The 11,812-nt window shown below is 42.2% G+C and overlaps 1 protein-coding gene across 1 annotated transcript in view; it reads right to left on the reverse strand.

Annotated features, from left to right (window-relative positions):
- CHAT (choline O-acetyltransferase) overlaps positions 1 to 11,812 on the reverse strand; it is a 110,498-nt gene that overhangs the window by 62,892 nt on the left and 35,794 nt on the right. The window contains exon 7 of the mRNA XM_006897728.1: positions 1,486 to 1,655. Coding sequence (XP_006897790.1) covers positions 1,486 to 1,655 — 170 coding nt within the window. The remainder of the gene's footprint in view (positions 1 to 1,485; positions 1,656 to 11,812) is intronic.

The following is an 11,812-nucleotide window of genomic DNA, read 5'->3' on the forward strand; positions in this document are numbered from 1 at the left end:
TCATTTCAGCATTCAGCATCACACTCAAAAGATATTTCTGATATCCATAGACAAACAAGAAATTACCTCTTTCCTGAAATGTCCTCCAGCATACACCTTAAACTGCCTTCTCACATCCTCTCCCTAGTCTTTTCCAGAAGGTGGGAGTTGCCAATCTCTGAGCAAGCAAACACACAAATCTCCCAGTTTCTTCTGCAAGAATTCATCTTCTCTAACATTTCTTCCTCTTCTCTACTTCTCCAGCATTTCTATGAGATTGTTGTTGTATGAGATTGTTGTTGTTGTTGTTGTTATGTGCCATCGAGTCGCTTGCAAACTCATAGCGACCCTATCTCTATATGCTCTTCTATCAGCTCTTGATATTTTCAAACTCAGTCCACACAACCTCTTTGGCTTCTCCAACTCTGTCATTAATGTGTGCAGTCTGGGAAAAGATCCAGGAAGTAAGCAGATGGCAGCAGTGCCAAGTGGTCCCCCCTTCAGATAAGGCAGGAGGAGGGACTCTGTCCTCTCTTACTCTTGCTTTCTGTCCCTGTCACTAAAAGGGAAGACACAGTTGGCTTTAAAAAGCTGCTAGTAAACAAAGGTTTACTCTGTCCTGAGCATCCATTATTTTACTTAATTTCAACAGTTGCTCCATCAAAGATTACAAGATTAGCAGCACTGATGGAAGCTAAAACAGGCAGGACAGCAGCAAGATAACTCATTAGGTATAACAGAATCAATATGTAAATGAACAAAAAGGTTACCCTGCAGAATGTAAGCAGCAGAGATAGAAAAAACCAAAACATTAAAAAGAAATGCTTATAAGGCTGAGCCATTAACCTAAAGTATTTAAAAATGTGGTGAGTTCAAAAAGATTCCATTTATAATTGGCAAGTGGGGACAAGAAAAAATGGAGGCATAAATGGCCCAGCCTCTGCTTCATCTCCACTTGCATGCTTTTTCTCTAGACCAAACAAATGTTGAGGGAAGCTTATTTTTCAGGCTGATGTCATGGGAATGATAAGATGAATGTTGTTTTCTTCTGTGTTATAGCTTCTCTTCCATGGAGATGCTTGGCTGGCTCCTCCTTGCAGGGGTTGAGGGAGGTGGGTTGCTCACGCCAGTGTGGCAGGCATTCAGAAAGGCTGACATCTCTATGCATGAAACAGGACTCTTGTGGGATGTGTTGAGGGCTGGAGGAGAGCCCAGGCTGCTGCTCTTACTGAGCCCTGGCATCACCCACCTTGTGGGACAGAGGTTGTAGGGTATGGATGAGGTCCAAACTTAGGGTAGTCAGACTTAAGTTTGGACCTTTGGGCCAGAAGAGTCCTAGCAGGTGCAGGAGATGGCCCAGTAGAGCTGTGCCCGTCACCTACCCTGGCTTGGTAGTCCAGCATCCTGGGTAGCTAAGGCCAGCGAGACAGCCAATCAGATAGAGTACTGGTACTGGTACTGTGTACTGTGCTGTGCACTGGGTGGCCATGCTCACGCAGCACTCACCTGCAGGGACTTGTCATACCAGCGATTTGCCCCATTTTTGCTGCAGCCCCCACCGTGAAGAATCTGCAGGGCCATGTTAGTGTCACTGAGCTCTATGCCCCCTGGGGCATCCAGGCACAGCAGGCAGAGGCAGCGTTCAATCATGTCCAGTGAGTCTCGGTTGGTGGAGTCTGGGAGGGAGAAGGTGGAGGACAGGTAGAAGTTGAGACTGCCCTGCGTCCAGCCTAGAGTCTCCCCCTGTGCCCTACACACTCCAAGGCTGAACCTCCCTTCCCTGAGCTAGAGCGACAACTGACCCTCAACCTCAGTGGGAGAGCAGTACAGTCTGCCCCCCTGTTCTGAGCATCTCTTTAACCACAATTCACACTCAGTGTCCCTGCATCCCAGACGATGAAGTCATGGGCCCTACTAGTCTGGACCTTGTGGATTCATGCTGGGAAGCAGCAAAGGTTTTCTCTGTGGACGTTAGATCTCTAGGTAGTCTCCCTCAGGGGACGGTGCTCAAATTCCTTCCCTAACATCACTTCCATCTTGGCATTCACTAGCCACCTTTGGCTCGGAGATACATTTTATTTGTCATGAGTGATGATATTAAAATATTCAAATCAGCTGTCAAAAATGTTAAAATCTAGTAATTTTACATGAAGTTATGAAGTGAGGATGGCACCTCCCTATAACTGCTTAGCTGTGGCTTCAGTGTCAGAGGTGGGCAAGAAGGAACAATAAGCTTGGGGTAGTTCATGCACATGGACCTCAGTGAGCACATTCTCAGTGAACTGTGCCTGTGACACCCTGCCAAAGCAGGGGGCTCAGCCTGACTTGCAACTTACACATGACACTAACCCCCTCACGATGCCCAGATCCCCAAGCCCTGCTCCTGCAGGAAAATGCTTCCAAAGCCAGTAACCCCCAATGCCTACCTTGCTGCGAACATATAGTAGTGGAGTAGTATGGAGAAGGATGCTATCTCTTCCATGGGACACACTAGACACTAGATTCCTCCCTGAAAGCAGCCAGGAGGCCTGCTCCGTGGAACTGCCTCCACTTAGCACAGGAGGTGCAGAGCATGGCCAGTGGGACTGGCCATGACCATGGCTAGTATCCATGGGTAGCTCCCAGGCTCCTCTCCTTTCCAATAGGAATCTTTATTATGGCATGCTGTTTCTCCACTATCAGAGACTGGTGTGTAGGACAGAACGACCCAATCATAAGGAGTCTCTCCAAGACCTGCTGGTGAGGGTTGTACATTATCCAGACTCTCTGGCTTCTAGGCTAGATGTTCTTCCAGGTGCAGGCCCAAGGCCTCCCCACCCCCCCACCCTGGGGTCAGGACGAGAGTGGCAAGTGCATAGAAAGATGGAGCATGGATATTGGGAAGAAAGATTCATTATATGGCGGAGGGTACTAGTGCCTACTCCATAAAAGTTCTCCCCTTAGTCAAAGAACCCCAGGCTGTGTCTTGATATATGGACAAGCAGAATGAAAGTATATTTCCTAGCCTTCCTTAGAGTAAGGACTACAATTGGCAAGAATATCTAAGTGCACTACAGCTTCAAGAGAACGTCCTTAAAGATAGATAGCACACACTTTTCCCTTCTCACTTTTCTCTATCCTGCCACCAAGAATATGCATGTGATGGTACATTAGCCTCCATTCTGGGCTGTGAGGATAAGGGCCATACCCAAGGGGTGACAAAACAGTAAATGAAGAAACTTAGATTATTAATGACCTCTTGAGCCACCATGTACGTATCAATTTCCAACAGTTTATCTTTGCTGGGAGCAAAAGCTCATATTTTCTTTAAGTCACTATCATTTTGGGTTTTCTGTCATATACAGCAAACTAACTCTAGCTTTTGCCATCTGGTAAAGTTGGGGTCATACATTGGAGGGGTGGAGCTGAGAGCCCCTGGGTATGCCACAATGACCATCACTGATTTTACCTGGGGCTATTGTCTGTGTCAGAGACATTTTGGGAGTTGTGGACCCTCTACAGGGTGTCAGAGGGCACCTCCCTGTCCCTCTGGTTCCCACTAAGGCAAACATAGTCCCTGAAAGTGGTCTCCTGCCATTTCCCTCAGTAGCTCTATGCCCTCGGTTTCTGGACCTGCAGCCTTCTGCACACCCTTTCAGGCTACGGCTCATCAGCATATGGCCTGTGTCGTCCCCCACCTCTGTCCCTTCCTAATCTTGCCCTCCTCTTTTGGATCCCTGTGTCTGCTGGGTCAGAACTTCTTCCCGAGCATTCCTTCACACCTCCCTGGACTTGTTACTTCTAGTAAAATCTCGAGTCCATCATTTCTTGACATCTTTGAAAATCTGCCTTCCTGAGGTCCCAGCGTGTCCTTTCAAGCCAGCTAGTTCACACTCTCACCAGGATGTTTGCACGACCACAACCACTCCTCCCAAACTCTTCACCAGCCAAGTTTCTTCCATGGCTTTTAGCACAGAACAGCAGTGGCCCAGTTCTCACCACAAGACCCTGCTGGCCCCTCAGCCCTTAACCTCGCCCCATCTCCTTGGACTGATACCTCACCATGCACAGGGGGGAAGTTTGTTGTGATTCCTAAGAACTTCCTGGGGGTCTCCTCAACACTTGCAGAGGCTTCCACAGGAGGCCCACTCCACACAGATGATTCCTCCAGGTCCACAAGAAGGGCCTGAGGAGGTCCTTGGGTGAAGCAGTCTCCAAGTTTATGGCTCATTCCCTCCCTTCTGGTATTAGCAAATTCTGAGGGAAGGAGATTTCAGGGTCTCTTATGCAGATCTTCATCTCTGGGGAGGAGGAAAACATTCTTCTGAGGATAAGGTTTTGAGGTGCACTGGGGTGGTAGGATCTTCTTGGGATCTAGAGGAGCAGGAGGGATCTTCTAACCTTCCTCATAACCTCTTGTACTTCACTGCCCCACCCTGATTTGGCTTCACACAGTCAAGTGGTTTATTTAATGAATAAGTCCAGTCCTGATGTCTGCCTTTTCCAGGCTTTCCTTAGAAACAGCTATTTGCTGAACCAGGAGGGCATGGGCCACAGTGCGCAGGCTGGCACTCCCCAGGAAGCTCATAGCAAGCCTAGCCCACCAACAGACAGTGCAATGGAAGCTGGGGGACAGTATGAAGCTGCCACTCAGAAAGGACAGCTCCTCTGGGCAGTTCTGCTTCCAAGCAGAAGGGAGGGATCCCAAAAGTGGGGATGAGACCTCTCTGCTCCCTGCAGACATGCAGGCTCTATCGGGCCCATATGCTCAGGGAGCTAGCAAGCAGGTCTTGACTCATTAGACAGAGTGAAATAGGCACAGGACAGCAGCCCCAGGGAGCCAGGTGGCCTGGCAAATGAACTCTATGCTTACAAGTAGCTGATCGGTCAAACGCTGACAACTTTACTGTGTAAGGCAAAAAATGAACTACACCAAACTCACACACTATGACTCCAGCCCAAATGGAATGGAAACACTGGGCAGTGGGCTCAAGGCACACGGTGGGAGCCGTTTGTCTTGTGACATCTGCATCGAGCACACTGAGACTCGCTTAATGCAGCAAATCAATCTTTTTCAAGGAGCTCCTGCTTAATGGAGGGAAGAGGGAGCCGGGCAATAGGAGTTTGCTCTGAGACCTACTTCCGCCAGCGCTGTGGCAGAGCAGAAATTCCAGAGGCGAGGCCTTCAGGAGCCCTGGCATTTCTGTTTGAAACTGAACTGTGACTCAAGACAGCAAAGACAAAACCGGCCTTTGGCATCTCTGCCTTTAGAGGGCTGGAGAACACCACTAACAGGACTCATGCACATGTGTGTCCACCCTGACTGTGCCTGCTGAGAAGACCAATACTCTCTGCTCTATTTTCTGGAAAGTTAGAACAAGTCTTTTATGGCCTCCAATGTCTCTGTCCTACACAGTCTCCTGCATAGTTCCTGTAGGGAATAAACCTTTGCCAATTGTATCTCAGCATCTTCCTCAACTAGATGAAAGAGTTTTATAGAGAGGAAACTTGTCATCACATAATATGCTCCCTTACTCTACGGCCTGTGAAACCCCCAAAAAAAGAACAACTATGTTACCATAAAGTCGATTCCAACTCATAGTGATCCCATGCATTAGAGAGCAGACATTCTCCCTAAGGTTTTCTTGCCTGTATACTTTACAGATGGAGAGTGCCAAGCCTTTCTTCCACAGAACTTCTAGGTGAGTTCAAACTGACAGTTTTTACATTAGTAGCCAACAGAGTAGGGGGCTCTCATGGCTAAGTGCTGTTCTGAGATTGTGATGCCAAAGCAAAGGTACACAGTCCAAATCTACCAGCTGCTCTGTGGGAGTTAGATGGGCAATCTCTCATGTGATTTACTGCAGTCTTGTCTCATGCAATTTGCTGTTTCTGAAGACCCACTGGGGTTGGTTCTGACTCATGGTATACAACAATAATAGCCAAACACAAACCATTTGCATCACCCAGGGGACTCATGGGACTCCTTATACTCCCAGTTACCAGAAGCAAAACCCACTGTAAGGATCCCCAAAAAAGTATTTCTGGTCCATTGTAACCTGGCCTTGGATCTTAGAAATCAGAACTGTTTTGGCATGAGTTAGAGAAGCCCGTTTTAAATAACTCAAGAAGGAGGGTTGTAAAAAAAAAAAAAAAAAGGAGAGTCTCTGTTTCCAGGAGGTGGAGATTGTCCATTCTTTTCCCTCTACAAATCTTGACCATTACATAAACACAGGAAGATTCTAGAAAATAGAAATTAGGAAGAGGCCCAATAGGAATGTAAGGATTCAAGTACAGTACAGTGGTGAATTCCTGGGGTTCATTGTGTCACCAAAGTCTCAGAAAGACAGTAAAAAGGGGATAAGGGTGGAAAAGGACTCATAGAAATATGCCAGAAAGTCCCTCAAAACCTACAAATTCAAAAAGCTGCATGAACTCACAGGATGCATCTAAAAAAATAGACAGCAATGCATGTTATTGCCAAGTAAAGCAAAAACAAAAAGAAAACATTTCAATGGAGTGAGATAAATGACATCTGTATCTAGGAAGGAGCAGTTTGAATGACAGAGGAGTTTGCAACACAACGTGGAGGGTAAAAGAAACTGGTGCCCTGCATATCAAATGCTGAAGAAACTGTCAACCCGGGACCACGTGTGCAGAAAAAACATCCTGGAGGATTGAACTGGAAGCTGAGATACTGTCAGATGAAAGAAAAGTAAGAGAATCTGCCAGCAACTGGCATCCCCTAAAAGAACAGCTACAGGAAGTTTTCTAAAAAAGAAAAGAAATAATAAAAAAAGAAATATTGTAACATCGAGAAAAAGAAAGAACAATGGAAAGAGTAAAAATCTGAGAATACATAATTAATTTTCATCTGTCTTCTGAGTTTTCTAAATGATGTTTTATGGCTGAAGCAAAAAAAATATAACATTACCTAAGTTCAACATCAAGGAGACAAAAATTCTCACCACTGGGCCAACTGGAAGTACCATGATGGATGGAGAAAAGAATGAGGTTGTTAACAGTTACAGCTTGATTGTGGCAATGGGACAATTAAAACAGACTTTCAAGGGGGGAAATAAAGAGGAATGAACTTGGGGGGAGGGTAGAGAAAATAGTGCAACAATGCATGAATGGAAACCCAAAATCTCTGTAAATGTTCATTAAAATTAATAAAATTTATTGTTGAACAATGATCCATTATATGACTATATTACAGTTTAATTATCCATTCTTTTATTGAAGGACACATTTCTTACTTCCAAATTTAGATGACTTGAAATGAAGCTACTGTAAACATTTATGTGGATATATTATCAACTTACTTAAATATGTTTCTAGGATCATGATTCCTGGATTTTATCCATTTGCCCTAACATTAATATTGCAAGAAACAGTCAAATGTTTTCAAAGCAGTTATGTACTTTTCATTCCCTCCAGAAGTGGAGAATTTTCATTGCTTCACACACATCTTTGTCTTTACTGGTGTCACCAATATTTTGAATTTTAAAGAGCAATGATGTTTCAGTTTTATTTTGCTTTTCTCTAATGAGATAATGTTGAGACCGTTTTTCAAGTGCTTACTTGCCATTTATTGGGAGGTTTAACTTCAGATCTTTTGTTCATTTGTACTTGAGTTGTTTGTTTTATTATTCTCCAGTTTAAAGATTTATTTGTACATTTTAAATACAGATCTTTAACAGATAGGAAATTTGCAAACATTTACTCCTAATCTGGTACTGTTCTTTTTATTCTCTTTATAGTGTATTTCCCAGAATTGTCACATTTTATGATATCTAACTTATCTATTTTCTACCTGAATCATGAATTAGTGTTGTAATGAATATTCCATCATCAAACCCAAGGTCATTTGTCATTTTTCTCCTCAGTTAGTTGTACAGTTTTGGCATCTATGATACATCTTAAGGCAAATTTTGTGAATAAACAAACTTTATTTGATGACTTATTTTTAAATAACTTCTTAAGTTTATTTTGCCTCAAGAAATATGTTAAGATAGATGATAGGAGATATATTTCTTTTTATTATCTTCTCAAATATTTAAATATTACCCTGGTTCTAATAATTAATTAATCATCCCTTTACTACTTATTTAAAATTATTATAATGTATTACATGTTTTAAATATGTCTATATTTGGGATATCTCTTTCTTGTATTTATTTTATTTCCCCCCATTCACTGATTGTTCTTTTGGTATTGTATCTAGAAAGTTATTTCCAAACTCAAGATCACCTTCATTTTTTCTGCTATTATCTCCTAAAATTTGTACAGTTTTGATCTTAATTTAGGCCTGTGATTAATTTTGAGCTAATTATTTGTGAGAGATTTGTTTTTTGGGTCCAGATTTTTCAGGGAGGCATGTGTAAGATATAGATGGCTGATTTGTTCAGCATGATTTATTAAAATGATACATGTTTCATATAAAAAAACAAACAAACAAAAAAGTTACAACTTGATTGCCTTCACAATCAACTCTCTTGGCACCAGCAATCAGGAAATCAAAAGACACATTGCAGTAAGTAAATCTGCTATCAGGGACTTTTCCATAGTATTGAGAAGCAAAGATGTAAGTCGAGAGACTAGGTGTACCTGATCCAGTCCATGGTCTTTGCAATTACTTGATATGCATCAGAGAAATGGGTAATGACTAAGACTGATAGAAGAATTGATGCCTTTGAATTGTGGTGCTGGAGAAGAGTCTTGAATATATATAGCTACATACCATGGACCACCAAGAAAACAAATAGGTCTCTCTTGGAGAGGGTGAAACCAAGTTTATCCTTAGAGGCTAGGATTCTGAAGCTCTATCTCAGATACTTACGGCTTGTGGCCAGGAAGGACCAATCCTTATAGAAGGACATCAAGCTTGGAAGGGTGGAGGGACAGTGCAGAAGGGGAAAACCCTGGATGAGATGGATTGATATTGTAACTAGGGCAATGGGGGTAGGTATGTCATAGTCAGTGAGACTGGCTCAGGACAAGGCAGGCTTCAGAGCTACTGTATATATGGTCACTATGAGCTACAGACAACTCAACAGCACATAACAACAGTGTGGTTCTAAATGTCCATTGATTAAATACTTAAAACAATTTGTGTTATAAATGCAGCAAGCTTTCTGCACTTCCCAAGATAGAAAATGTTGACACTGATGTTGTTATGTGTCATCGAATCAAAACTGACTCATAGCTGACTCTCCAGTGGGCTTCCAGAGGCAGTAAATTGCATGAAGATTGCACATCTTTCTCTTACAGAGCACCTGGTGTATTTGAACAGCATGCCTTTGAGTTGGCAACACAGCTCCTTACCATTAGCCCAGAAGTTTTTCCTCCCTGAGAGATAATGATAAATTACATGCAGGAGTAGCATCCACTTCCTAAACAACATGCCTCCGGAAACTCTATGAACTTTGATTAATGTCGATAGTTGTAGAGGGGCTTCAGGCCTTTTGTTCATAGGGTTGCTATGAGTCATGCTCGACTCGAAGGCAATCATCATCATAGCAATACCTAGAGAAACCAGTTTTGAAAAGGCAGTACAAACAGGATCACAAACAAAATGGCATTCAAAAAGTTTCAAGTAATTGATAGAAAGGTAGGGGGATGAAAAGGAGAAGAGAGGAAAAAACAGAAAATAAAAACAATAAAATGACAGACTTAAGCATTAACATATCAACATTTAAATTCACTTCAAATATAATGGCATATTGTTGTTGTTGTGTCAGAACCAACCAATAGCCAATATTCCAACATGTTTTCAGTGGCAGTAAGTCTCATGGGAAGAAATTGCCTATCCTTCTCCCACAGAGCAGCTAGTAGATTTTAACAGTCAGGGGGCAAGTAAAAGGATAGGAAAATATATACCATGAAAATACCACCAAAAGAAGTTTGATTCAGTAAGGGTGGCTATATGATATAAGATAAAACATGGTTAAGAGAGAAAAAAAATAACAGAGTCAAAGAGGGTCAAGCAATCCACTAATACAGATGCAGCAATCTGAATGTGTATGTACCAGACAACAGAGCTCTAAAATATCTGAAGCAAAACCTGACAGAACTAAAAAGATAAATAAATGAATCCAAAATTGTATTGGGAGACTGCAACATCTTTTTTTCAATAGCTGATGAAAGAATGAAACAAGAATTCAGCAAAGATATATAAGATAATGATAAATCCAACAGCATCATCAATCTATAGGATTTGATTGCCATGTATAGAACTTTCTATCTCCCAAAAAGCAGAATGTCATTCCAAGTATTCCATATAACAAGATCAACCATATCCTGAGTCATAAAACAACTTGAAAATTTTTTAAAGAACTGAAATTATAAAAACTGCATTCTCTAGGACTGAAATAATAAAAGTGTATTCTCTAGCCACAAGAAATCAAGAAGAAAATTTCCACACTTGGAAATTGAAAATGCACACTTTTAAGTGCAAGCACCAAAAAAGCAGTCTCTTTAAAAAAAATAGATAAAATGGGATGAAATAAAAATATAACATGGGCAAAAGCAGGATTCTCCAATGAGAACCTATAGCACTAAATATTTACATTGTTGCTCTTGTTGTTAAATGCAGTTAAGTCAAAGCAACTCATAGCTGACTTTCCCTAGGTTATCAGAGATTGCAAACTGCACAGAAGATGGCCCACCTTTTTCTCTAGGGACAAATGGTGGATTTGGAAATGGGCAAGGAGCTGGAGTCAGAAAATCAAAACGGCTGAATTTGCTCAGCATTTCTTAAGGTGAAGGAACTGAAGAACAAATTCAAACCTCAGGTTGCCATACGTAAGAATGTTTGGGGCAGAATATTAAATGATCCAAGAAGCATTAAAAGAAGATGGAAAGAGTACACAGTCATTGTACCAGAAGGAATTGGCTAACACAGACGAATTTCATGAAATAACTTATGAGCAAGAGCCTTTGCTGATGAAGGAAGACATTCAAGCTGCTCTGAAAGAATTGGCAGAAAACAAGTCTTCAGGAATTGATGGCATACCAATTGACATATTTCAACAAACAGAAGCTGTCCTGGATGTTCTCACCAAGTTGTACCAAGAAATCTGGAGGACAATCACCTGGCCAACTGACTGGAAGGTATTTATATGTGTTCCCACTCCAAAGAAAGGTGATCCGACCGAGTGTGGAAATTATTGAACAGTCTCATTGATATCACATGCAAGCAAGATTCTGCTAAAGATTATCCAAAACAACTGGAACAGCACATCAACAGAGAATTGCCTGAAGTGCAGGCTGGATTTAGAAGGGGTCGTAGCACTAGCGATAGTATAGATAATGTCAGATGGATCTTGGCTGAAAGCAGAGAGTACCAGAGTAATATCTATCTGTGCTTCATTGACTATGCAAAGGCATTTGACTGTGTGAATCACAACAAGCTGTAGCTGACTCTGAGAAGAATAGGAATCCCAGAACACTTGATTGTGCTATGTGAAACCTACCTATACTTGGACCAGGAGGCAGTCATCGGAACAGAGCAAGGAAACACTGCATTGTTCAAATTGGGAAAGGTGTGCGTCAAGGATGTGTCTTATCTCCATATCTTTTTAATCTATATGCGGAACAGATCATCCGGGAGGCTGAGCTCTATGAAGAGAAGTGTAGCATCAGGACTGGGGGAAGACTCAACAGTTTGCATTATGCAGATGACACAGCCCTGCAAGCTGAAACTGAGGAGAACCTGAAGTGCTTGCTGCAGAAGGTCAAAGACTACAGCCTTCTGTTCAGATGTTCAGTTTCAGTTTGTGTCAGTTTAGGTAGGTTGTGTTTTTCTAAGTATTTGTCCATTTCCTCTAGATTTTCATATTTGTTTGAGTAT

This window comes from Elephantulus edwardii, unplaced genomic scaffold (assembly GCF_000299155.1).
Source record: "Elephantulus edwardii isolate Elephantulus edwardi_28Jun2011 unplaced genomic scaffold, EleEdw1.0 scaffold00213, whole genome shotgun sequence".
Taxonomy (NCBI): Eukaryota; Metazoa; Chordata; class Mammalia; order Macroscelidea; family Macroscelididae; genus Elephantulus; species Elephantulus edwardii.